Raw genomic sequence first — 12081 nt, forward strand, 5'->3', positions numbered from 1 at the left:
CCTGCCCTGCCCTTCCCTGTTCTGCAGGAGTGCAGACACTCGCCTGCTGCAGCTCCCTGCCCAGCTGGTCTGGGAGCCCAACAGAGAGAGAGCCAGGGGCACCCTGAACAGGGCCCCAAGGAGAAGGGTGAGGCTGGTGCTAGCGGGAGGGGCACTCCCACAGCTCCCTCCTAGGCAGCCCCCCTTCCTGGGCTTGTAGCCACATGCAGGTTTAGGCACACCTTGGATTGCTCCCAGAAACCCTGGGACAAGGTGGGTCATTCGGCTCAGAACAGAGGCTGGGAGAGGGGTGAGGGCTACGGGGGTAATTCTCTGGTGCTACGTGACACTCCCATGGGCTGCCTCAGGTTGGGAAGAGCGCCCAGGTGTAGAATGAATGCAGGTCTCCACCCTGGCCATGAGAGGGTCCCTGCAGGAATCAGCTGCAGGCCACCGTCCCTTTTCACACCCAAACAGATCCCAGGCCTCCAGTCACAAGCCCAGATAGCCCCAGCTTTTGCAACAAGCCCCAGCCTTCCCCTCCTGTCCACTCCCTGCACATGGCCCCACCAAGCCCCAGAGAATTACGGCACCCCACTGGCTGCTCTCCAGGCCACGCCCCTGCAGCTCTGGTGAAAGAGGTAGGGAGGAATGAAGCTTCAGCCACAGTCAGCAACCACACCAGGTGTGACCTGGACAGCCTAAGAAGGCTGTGGGGCTGACACCAAAGGCCTGCTGGCCTGCTAGCCAGGACTGCCTCATGGGATGGGCAGAGATCTGCTCCCCAGAAACTCGTTCCCCTGAACTCAAGGTTAGCCTCCCCCACAACTGGAAATCTCAGTGAAACACACACCAGGGAGGCCTTCTTCAGCCTCCAAACCACTATGACCTTATCTCCTGCTTCAAGCTACCACTAGGACAGAAGTTTTCAAACACAAAACTGACTGCACCTCCCCTTACTAAGGAACTATCAAGAGCTCCCCAGTACCTCCAGGGCAACCCCTTCTAATGGTAGTCAAGGCCTGCCAAGGGCCATCCCCACCTCCTCTTTCCTAAACACCAATTCCTTGGATCACAATGCTCCTGCAGCCCACCTTTGCACACACTGTCCCTGGCACCCAAATGCCTTTCCCCTTTACTTCACCTGGCACGCCTCTACTGTTCCCTCAGAGTCCAGCTGCTCACGCTGCCTCTGGGAGGCCTTCCCTCCCCACTGCCCAAGGCCAATCCTTGCTCCCTCTTCCTTTTGAACAGTTGAGCACTTCCTGCCTTCAGTCACAGTTAGGATCCATGCCAGAACTGCTCAGACTATTTGTGGTAAAGAGAATTCTTTTCAGTTTCCAAACTGTGGCCAACAGTTGCTTTTGTAAAATACAGTAAAAATGACATAGGGTTGTCAAGTTGCAGTGTGCGTTTCTCAGAGATTGTTCTCCAATTCTATGCCTCTCTCTCAGCAGATTAGTAACAGCCCAACAACAGACCAGCTGTTCACCTCAGGCAGGGGGTCTACCCAGCATGCACTGGGTAGCACTGGCCAGGACGATGTTCACCTACTGTTCCAAGGTCAACCATCCGGCAGTGTGTCTTTGCACCCCCAGAGTCCAAGGGGGTGCCTCTCAGACACCTGCTGATCAAATGTTGAGTAAGAAAGTCCTGTAATACAGCAACACTTGTACAAATAGCTCCCATTTCCCAGATGGGTATGTAGAAGAGGTAAGGACAACTGGCCTGGCCATAGCTGTCCATGTCCTATGTTTTCTTTGCATCACCCAGCGGGAGAAAGTGGAAGCTGCCAATCACCCAACGAAAAGCCACTGTAGCCCAGGCCACTGCCAGCAGTAACAGGAAGTGATCTTGGCTCAGCTTTTCCCAGCTGTGTAACCTTGGATAAGTCACTTCATGTCTCTGGGCCTCTATTTCACCTTTGCAAACTGAATCTAACAATACTAGCTAGCATCATGGGACAGAGAGAAGGTTAACAGGGCTGTGCACATCTATGGGCCTCTGGCAAGTGGGTTGGTAGTAAGGCCTAGAAGCCCACACGAACAAAGCCTTCTCTTGGGGGGTAAATCTCAAGCTGCTAAATTGCAGATATCTTTAGCACACTCTTCTTCCCCTCCCACAGGCAAGGGCTTCTTCTTCCTTTCCATATCCCCTGGCTGGGTCTGCAAATGCCAGCACATCTAGCTAGTCTGTCCTCCCTCAGGAACCGAGCTGGCCTGCAGAGGGGCTTTGTATAGCCACATGTGTACGTACAGACACACACAAAGAAAGCCACTCTGACTGTGCTGGGGCTATGAGGGAGGTCCAGGCCAGGTCCCACCTGTAGCCTCCCCACCCTCCAGAAACACAGCCTAACCTTGGCCATAAGAATGCTGGGACCTCTGCAGCTGGGGCTCCATGTGCTGGTCCTGAGACAGGCTTTCTTCCTGCCAGGGCTGAGGGTCTACTTGGATACCATCCCTGTCTTTCATGTACCCCAAACCAGGTACTCCATCCCCCAGGGAAGTGGGCAGAAGACTCCTTTGCTGGCTCTCATCCTTTGCCTCCAGGAAAGTGTGAGCATGTAGGAGAAACAAGTCTGATCACTCTGGCACTGTGGGGGCTGATCAATATTTATTTGTTCACCGACATCTTTATCAGCCCAGCTGAGGACTGAGTCAAACCAATAGCCTTAAACACATACCTGTTCACCCTGGGTTTGCCTTCCAACCCTGCCCTGAGTATGGACAGGCAACACATTGGTCACCACTAGTCTTCAGCCACTGGAAAGTCCTTCCTACCACACTGCCCAGGGCTATAGCTTCTGTCCCCACCACAGAGGCCAGCTCTGTGCCACAAAGGTATTCAAACAGTCAGCGGACCCATGGCTGCTCACAGATATCCACTTAAGTCCCCAGACTGCTGCAGTTCCAGGAGAGATGTACTGGGGCACAGAGGAAGGAGTGCTGGGTTTGGAGTTAGAATTTGAGCTGGGCATCTATAAAATGTATACTCTCCCTTGAGTCACTTCTAGTTTCTAGGCCTCGATTTCCTCCACTGCATAATGGGTGTCACAAAAGCTGGCCTTCCTGGGAAAAAGGCGCAGCTGGGAGGAGAATCCTGGGTTCCTTTCTGTGTCAGATGGAAAGGGAAAGAAAGTTCCAGAAGGTATAGAAAGCTCCAGAGGCTCAGGTGTGCCTATCTGAAAAGAGAAGTCAGGCTCCACAGACACTCTGCTGTGAGGCTGATGCCAGGAGGCAGGGTGCCAGCAGTGTCTGGTACCCTCCCCTGTCATCACTTCTTCAGAGGCTCTTGGTCTATCCAGATGTGCCTCCAGTTTCTCACTCCTGAGGTTCCTGGGCTAAGGATGACCCTGAAAACAGCTGTATCAGCAAAGACCCTGTAAACCAAATATGATTTCTAAATATTTTATTTATTATTTTTATTTTGTGCACATGAATGTATTGCCTGCATGTCTGTAAATGCACCCGTGTCGTGCAATGCCCACGGAGGTCAGAGGAGAGCACTGGATTCCTCTGAAACTGGAGTTACACATGGTTGTTAGTTGCCATGTAGATGTTGGGAATCAAACCCAGATCCTCTGCAAGAGCAGTCAGCGCTCATAACCACTGAGCCATCTCTCCAGCCCCCCAAGTCTGTTTTTAAAGCACTAAGAAACCTTCTGGGAATTGTTAGGCAAGACACAAAGTGGCCCCACAGGCTTCCTGTATGTTATGGATTTTGCAGGGTAACTGGAAAGCTTTGAATATGACTGTGTGCCCTGTAACTAGTCACTGGCCCTCTATGGGCCCCGAGTTTACCCTTTCATACATGGATAAGCAACCTCCTGTTTTCAAGGACCCTGGTGCTCAAAATGTGCTCCTTCCAGCAGCTGACCATAGTGTTTGGTGCTGACAACATACAGGAAAATATTTTCTTCCACAGAATATGAGGCAGGACCCGCACTATCATCTTCATGGCCAGAAAAGGAATGTGAGGCCAGACAGGCTCAATGACCTTAGACAGCAGCCTCAGGTAGAATGAGTGCCCGAGGGTATGGCCGCACCACTGACAAGTGCAGAGAACTCTGCACAGCCTATTTCAGACACCTTGTTCCCAGCAAGGGACACAAGATGATCATGTCCAGGTCGTGCCTCCCCAGCAGCCAGTGACTTTACATCAGGGAAGACGGCCTGAGCTAACCCAATAACCAGCCTCTGGTGCCCAGTACTTGGTGCTGAGAGTTGTCTGTTCAGCCTCAAGCTGGGCATTGTTATCACCTAACTCTGAAGATGGGAAACAGTCAGTCTAGGAGGAGTGGCATGCTGTCAAGACACCCTACTGCCAAGCAACATTGGTGGGAAGGGACCTGAGGCAGCGTCAGCCTCACCAACCCACTCCCCAGTGTCTTCTAAACATCCCTTTCCTTGCAAGGAGCCAGCCCCAGGTACATTAAAGCAAAGCCAGGTACACTAGCATTGCCTGCCCCCTTGAACTAGGCCCCAGTATATTGTGACTCTGTCCTTCCCCCTTTGGAAGGCCACCACATGGCTCTCAACCTCCTCTGTAACCACCTCCTATGCAGCCTCTCTGCCTTCAGAATCGTGGATCTGATCATCATGTCTTAAAAAGCCCTCGCAGGCGCCCTGCAGCCCACCAGTATGCAAACTTCCCCTAAGCTTGGCCAGCAGGACTCTTCCAGCCTAGCTGGTGATTAGTGCCAGGGTTAGGTGGGAGTGCTCAGGAGCCAGGTCATCCAGCTTCAAATTCCAGCTGTGCTGCTTACCAACTGTGAAATCATCTCCCTCTCTGAGCCTCAGTGTCCCCAAGTGGAGAATGAGAAAAATAAGGAGACTGTGCTCCATTCAGGCACTCTTCCACACAGCATCACTAAGCCCTATGTACTGTTCACAGGAGCCAACCAAGTAACAGTGATTCCAGCTCTCTGGGAGAACTTACAGAAAGGGAGGGGGGAAAGGTGGGTAAAATATTGGCTATGTTATGAAGAGAGAAAGTAGGAAACAGAGACAGGGAGTTGAGGGGTTAAGAACAGTGTCCAGGGAGATGGCGCCCCTGTCCTGGGACAGGACATTGCTCTAATATAGTCTTTCCACTTCTCCCACCCATACACTCACCAGTCACAAAGCCACTCTCTCCTCCCTAAGCCCTTCCACTGCCCCTGCCCCATGTCTGGTTCCCTGCCTCACCTCTTTCTTCTTCTACATTCTACCCATACTTCAAAGCCGTCTGGAGGCTTCCTCTGGGAAGCTAGACTTGACTCAGACTCCACAGCCATCCTCTGTCCTTTCTACTATAACCTGTGGCCACCTGGCCTGGCACTCAACTTCTGTGTTGGCCTGTGAGCTCTAGAAGACAAGGACTGGGTTGCCCCAAGTCTGACACTACTATAACACGAGTGCCAACCCCTGGTGAGGGAATGAAGGTCAGGAGGACACCTATCCCCTAGACCCCCAGCTTCTTCTCTTGTTCCTCTCTTGAAGAGTCTTTGGATGGAGACGTCCCCGTGAGAATGGGTACATTGTGTGAACATCAGCCCTCTAGATGCAGATACAAATCTGCAATAGGAAATGAGAGTTTTTAAAAATAACAGCACGTTTTTCTGCCTCCTTTATTGTTTTTTTCTTTCTGCACAGCTTGTTTTTCCAGCACAGCCCCTGGGCCAGCTGCTGGGAAGCCCCTCCAAGGCCCCACTCTGAGAACATGGGAGCTCTAGGGCCTCCAAGGACTCACAGGCTCCAGCCAGGGGTGGCAATTACGAGCCGGCTTCAGATTAAGTCCCCAAGTCCCACCTCCAGTACCCCAGGGCCAGGCACCCCTCTATTCAAACCCCACGGTCAGAAGGGTGTCCAGGGAGATCTATCTGACCCCACAAGAAAGAAACTTCCACAGTGCTTGTCCCAGAAGGTTCTGCTCTTGCCCACAGCTCTGATTCTAACTCCACCATTAGCTCTACACCCCTTACCTATGAGAGCCTCAGTTTCCCCATCTGTAAAATACCTGTGAAGTACAGAACAGGGTGTGCTATGGCTTGGCTAGGACTTAAGTGTGTCCCTAGGGGTTCATGTGTTAGAAACTCATGTGGCAGTGCAGAAGTGGGTGGTCCCTGGGGCCCTGGCCTGGAAGGAATTAGTGTAGTTCTTGATGGGACCCTAGCGAGATCTCGGAAGATGAATTATACAGAAAATCTGTTCCTCCACACCTTACTTCCTGTCTTACCATGCAATCTCTCCCTGTCACGTGCCCCTGCCACGGTACCATACACCATGATGGGACACACGCAACAGGGACTCTCCCCAGAGCTCGGGCCATGCTGTTTGGACTTTCAGACTCTAAAACTGTGGCCTAAATGAAGCCCTTTGCTTTAGACAGTCTCTGGCCTCAGACTTTCACTACTGCTATGGAAAAAGGACCTATATACAATGCAAATGGTTAGACACTGTCAGGCACACATCACCCTGTCTTCTTGGATCTCTTCCCCTTGGTCCCAGCACTGAATTCTCAAGAGTCTCAAATCTTATCCTTTTACTCTCCTGGAATTCCCTCCAATAGTTCTTTGAAACACAGTGCCACCGGGTACAGATACCCAGAAAGACCAAGATCTTTAGATCTTTCCTCTGCAAGTCACTGCCTGCCATGTCCCACACCTTCCGGCAGGGATCACAGCATACTGCCTGTCCTTAGGCCCCATCTGTGACAGAGTCACTGCTGAGGACTCCCAGAAGGCATTTACCACACAGCTCTTAGACAAGAATCACCTACCTAACACAGACTCATGGTCTGATGGAGAAACTAGATTACCACTGTGCTGGCTAGCTTCACTTGTCAACTTGACATACCTGGGTGGAGGGACTCTCAACTGAGGAATTTCTTCCACTGGACTGGCATGTGGCCAATGTCTGTGGGGCATTTTCTTGATTGCTGAGTGATGTGGGAGGGAGGGCCCAGCTCATTGTGGGCAGTGCCATCCATGGGCAGGTGGTCCTAGGTTGCATAGGCTGAGCACAGACAAAGAGAACAAGCCAGGAAGCAGCATTCCTTCATGGTCTGTGTTTCAGCTTTTACCTCCAGGTTCCCACTCTGAGTTCCTGCCCTGACTTCCTTCAGTGATGAACTGTGACCTAAGAGAAGATAAAATAAATCCTTTCCTCCCCAAGTTGGTTTTGGTTAGTGTTTTTTATCACAGCAATAGAAAATAACCAGGACAACACCAAATAATAATACCAGTGTGTGGAAAGTTGCTATGAAAACAAGAGGAGGATGAGACCAGGAATATCTGTAACCTGAGAACTGGCCTAACCTAGGAAGACTTCCTGGAAGAGGCTACACAAAGCTATGGCAGTCCATGCACTACTTTGTCTGCCCAGAATGTCAATTTGTCCCTGCAACATTCAGTACTGGTGAGGTTACACTGCAATAACAAACAACACTGGGTCTTGGTGGTTAGAACAAAAAAAGTCTAGCTCATGTACTGCATGTCATTGTGGACCATTAAGGGGCTCTGCTCACTAAGTGACAGAGAAGCAGTCACCAGCCAGCTATCAGGTGCCACCACACAAGGAAAGAGCTCCCGGGAGATTCTCGTATTGATAGTTCAATGCTTTAGCCTACAAGTGACATCTGTGGTAGCTCCCAATTCACTAGCTGCTCACATGTCCTGACCCTATCATTAGAGGGCCTGAACTCAACCCTGTGGTAGGCCTGCATTAACTGTGAATGTTTTAGGGAGCCCTAAGACTGCCAGACACCTGTCTTGCTTCCCATCTTTCGCTCATTCATAAATGGTAACTGGGTCAGGATTCCCAGGCCAGGGCAGAGTGGGCTGGGCACAGAGAGATGGGGGAGGCAGGCGATGGCACTGAACAAAGAATGTGAGGCATGTTACAGGCAGTCTTTTAGGTCATGGTAACAATTTGATTCTTTATCAGAAATGCACTGGGCAGACTGGAAAGGGAGAGAGAGCAAGAACCAGAAAGCCTACCATGACCTTCACTGGACCATATTTCCGAGTGTAGTGCTGAGGCAGAGGACCAAGGGCAAGTGCACTGGAGGGCCTTTGAAGTTGTCCTGAGGACAGGAAGTGTGGCCTCACCAATATGCTGGAGAGAAGGAGTTAAGAAGCAGGGATAAGGGGCTGGAGAGACGGCTCAGCGGTTAAGAGCATTGACTGCTCTTGCAGAGGACCCAGGGTCAATTCCCAGCACCCACATGGCGGCTACAAACCATCCTTAACTCCAGTTCCAGGGGAATCCAAAGCCCTCTTCTGACCTCCGTTGCATTGCATGACACGGGTGCACTCACAAACATGCAGGCAATACATTCATACACATAAAATAAATTCCCAGACTGAATTTATCTCTAAAAGATCAATTAGATGTGTTTTACATTTTCTGTAGGACATTGGTGAAGGAACACTAGGGTTATAGAAGAGTAACAGAAAAATAATGGAGGGGCTGGAGAGGTTGCTCAGTGGTCAAGAGCACTTGCAGAGGACCCAGGTTTGATTCCCAGCACCACATGGCAGCTAACAATCATTTGTAACTCCAGTTCCAGGGTATCTGATGCCCTCATCTGACCTCCGAGGGCATGGTACAACACTGGTGCACTTACGTATGTGCAGGTATTACATTCATACACATAAAATAAAAATAATAAATAAAATATATATTTTTTAAAAAAGAAGCAGGGATAGATTCACTCAGAAGGACCACACTCTCGGGGCCTGGAGATGGATGAACTGGCAGAGGGACACAGACTCAGGTGTCTGCCTTAAGGACCAGTAAGTCTGTGCCTTTGACCAAGATTAGCTATGGTTTATGAAGGAAGATCATGCATAGCCTGGGACCTGGTGCTGACAGCCACTGAGGCAGCTGAATCTGACCTCCAACTCTTCATTAGTGCTCTTTGCCCCTTTCAGAACTGTTTACAAGTTCATGTTATGTCTAGGTAAAGAGTGAGCCAGATGCTAGAATCTCACCCAACACCACAGAGAACACATGTGGGCAGGAAAAGTCAAGTAACTCTGGCCAGAGTTGATGGCTGTGGTGACAGATTAAGAGCTCCTGGGACAAGAGTCCCTCATCCTTGACACTCAGAAGGTACCACACCCTGTTACCAGCTGCTCCTTGGCAGTTGTTGTCAGCTAGGGGCTAGGGCCTGGCAGGTAATTCTCATACCCACAAGATGGTGCAGGGAGCACCATCCACGGTCAAAGAGCTATCCTGAAACCATGAACCAGATCCTGGGCCAGGAGCCCCATCTCTCCAGTCTCATTCCTTCTCCCTGATGTCCTACCAGACAGGCTGTGCTGGGCCCAGTCAGGAAAGACAGGTCAGAGAGGTCAAATGCCACCCTGAGAAGTCCAAAGCTGGGCAGGAAGGTTCCCAATGAAGCCCTTTCCATGAAACTAAATAAAGCAAGGGCTGTGTGCCCAGAAAGCTCCCAGCAGAGATCATGCCCCACTCCCCAGGGATGTGGGCTAACAGCCTGAGACTTCTGACCCAAGCACTTCACACCCCCAACCAGGCCCCAGGAAAGTCCCACCCTCCTTCCTCTGCAGTGGACAGATGGGCAAGGCAAGCTGGGTGCTACAGGCATAGCGCTGCACGGAAAATCCTTTCACTTCAGGACAGGCAACCCCCCAAAGCTCACAGGTATGAGGCACAGACTCCCTTCCCTGCCCGCGGTCCCCACGCACAAAGGACTGGGCGTGCTTCTTGTGGACCGCTCTAAATCACAGACCGCAGCCATCCTCCACACGAAGCGAATTTCGAACAAACACTAGATTCCTATTTTCCTCCTCTAGATCCCCACATCATCACCGGGGTCTAAGCCCCACCCCACCCCAACTGCCAACGGGGCTCAAGATACCAGCAACTTTTTGCCTGCATCGCCCAAGCCAGGTCCGTTGTTCTTCCTGCAGCGACCTGCCTAGGGCAGGCTGGCCTTGAGGGAAGAAGGTCATTGGCCACCAAGTTTCTGCAGTTTCTGCATCTCAGAGTACCTTGGGGACTGCGAGTCGGGTGGGGGTGGAGGCGACACCCGGGAGCTATTTCCCGAAGAGTCCACACCGCAACCCAGATTTGGACTAGATTACAGCCACGCCCTCCCTCGGCTAATAGAGGACCTGGGTGCACAGTGGGTTATACTGTTCCCAGACCCCCAATTCTGGGCCCCGGTGCCCGGGCGATCCCGGCCTGGCAGAACTAGGCCAGTGGCCGCAGCCCGCCCTCGCCCCGCCCCGCCCGGGTCTCCGCGTTCTCATCTCAATATTCTGGCCGTTTCCATTGGTCGACCGCGCTGTCCGTCAGCGGGCGGCACGGAGGCGGGAGGAAAAGGCTACATTGTAACAAGGCGGGCAAGCGCGGAGGAGGGAGGCGGAGGCCCGCGAGGCCCGCGGCGGCCGGTGGCGACCTGCGGGGCCCAAGCCTCCTGGGGTCCCCCGCGCCCCGCGCCCTACACCCGACCGAGGGCCCCACGCGTGTCCGCATCCCTGAAGCCCACTCCCCCAATGTCTCCGCGGCCCCCGCGCAGCCCAGCGCCCTCCGAAGCCATGTTCACGGCCACCGTGGCCACCGGGCGACTCACCTCTCCGGGCTCCCGCGGCGGCCGCGCGTGCGTGGTGCGGCCCCGGGCTCTGCGGGGCGCCGCGGGACGGGGCGGCCGCGCGTGGGGTCCCCGGCCCCGCAAAGTTTCAGCGCCCGCGGCGGCGCGGCGGCGACTCGCTGCTGCTCTCCTCCCCTGCTTTGACCACCATCTTATTAGTACAGGAAATGACATGGAAAACGGAAGAAAGCGGCGTTTGGGGCAGACGCGGACCCCCCAATTCAGGGGGCCGGAGCCGGGCCTCGCCGAGCCCCGCGTCCCCCCAAACCGGCCCCGCTCGGGAGCTCGCGCGTCCCCGCCCTGCGCCCACGGGGAGGGCGACGCCGGCCACCCTCCCGCCGCGACACCGGGGCCAGGAAAATGCAGAAAGGACAGGCTGCGCCAACTTTCCGCCCGGGATACTTTTGGGGGGTCGCGGTGCAAAGTTGGGCGTTTCTACAGATCCTTCCGAGGGTGGGCCCCCTGGCTCTCCTGGCCCGGACGCTGTGCGTTTGAAACCCCAGTAAATAGTCAGGGGGTTTATAAATGCGTTTAATAATTTTAACCCTTTCGGATTCCCTCTTCGTGGGCCCCTTTAACCCTTTGGGTGCCCAGTAGTCTGGAGATAACCAGGTGAAGTTGGGGAAGGCACGAATCCGGGAACGCAGGACCGTTCTGCCCAACGCCCAGGGGAAGGGCCCTAGACCACACAGGGAAAAACTGTTAACTGTTTAGACCGGGCTGCAGATTAAAGGAGTGAGCCGCACGTGCTGCTCAGTTAAGTGTGACCAAGACTGAGATTAGGAAACTGGGACTCCTGCCCTCTGGCAGACTTGGAAAAGGTGTTCAAGTGGCACTTACTTGCCGGGTGCCTCATTTTCTCCATCTGTCATATGGGATTTGGTGAGAAAACCGATGATGAAGCCGGGGGCTTTCCATGAAGGCACACCATAAGTGGGGAACCAACCACAACAGCTGTACACCAAGCAACCCATTTTTCTTGGGATGGCCCTACAAAACAAGGTCTGCCCTCCTAAGAGAGGCTGCTACCCTAGGCAGGTTCCCTGACTCTAGGAGAGCCCCCAAGGGATTCTACCCAAGTAAGGAGTCTAGGCTGGCCTACCCAGTGCAGGTGGCTCTTCCCATCAAGGTCCACAGAGGTTCTGTCCGACTTGGCCCTGACAATTGTTAGAAGGTGCTACCTCAGGGGAGCCAGTGACCAAGAGGATGAAGCTACACCGAGGCTATTCCAAAAAGGCGTCCAAGGTCAAGCACACTCAAAGGTGGTGGGCTTAGAACTCCTGGAGTCTGAGTGAGGTCTGGGAGAGGAGGGGAGAAGCATCTTGCTTCTCTAGATGTTGGCACCATAAAGTTTCTTGGAATCCCATGTCTCTCACCTGCTATGTGACCTTGAGTGTCCCTGTGACTTTGAGCCTCCCACATCCGCAGAAAAGTAAGGCCCAGCTGCTGTCTCTGGGAGGGGCTATAAGGGTGTATATAAGACACTTAGAAGTCACT

At 53.1% G+C, this 12081-nt stretch overlaps 1 protein-coding gene across 4 annotated transcripts in view; it reads right to left on the reverse strand.

Annotated features, from left to right (window-relative positions):
- The window catches only part of Prdm11 (PR/SET domain 11), an 83008-nt gene extending 72138 nt beyond the window's left edge, over positions 1-10870 (reverse strand). For 2 of the 4 annotated variants that reach the window (XM_029557143.1, XM_017794854.2), the window contains exon 1: positions 10567-10870. In XM_029557143.1, coding sequence (XP_029413003.1) covers positions 10567-10758 — 192 coding nt within the window. In that variant the 5' untranslated portion in view covers positions 10759-10870. Of the gene's footprint in view, positions 1-1123; positions 1180-9982; positions 10038-10566 lie in introns of those variants that run through there. The other 2 variants (XM_029557142.1, XM_029557140.1) reach the window with 2 other exon arrangements.
- Positions 10871-12081: the final 1211 nt, after the last annotated feature.

This window comes from Nannospalax galili, unplaced genomic scaffold, assembly GCF_000622305.1.
Source record: "Nannospalax galili isolate Female #2095 unplaced genomic scaffold, S.galili_v1.0 scaffold1287, whole genome shotgun sequence".
In the NCBI taxonomy this organism is placed as follows: domain Eukaryota; kingdom Metazoa; phylum Chordata; class Mammalia; order Rodentia; family Spalacidae; genus Nannospalax; species Nannospalax galili.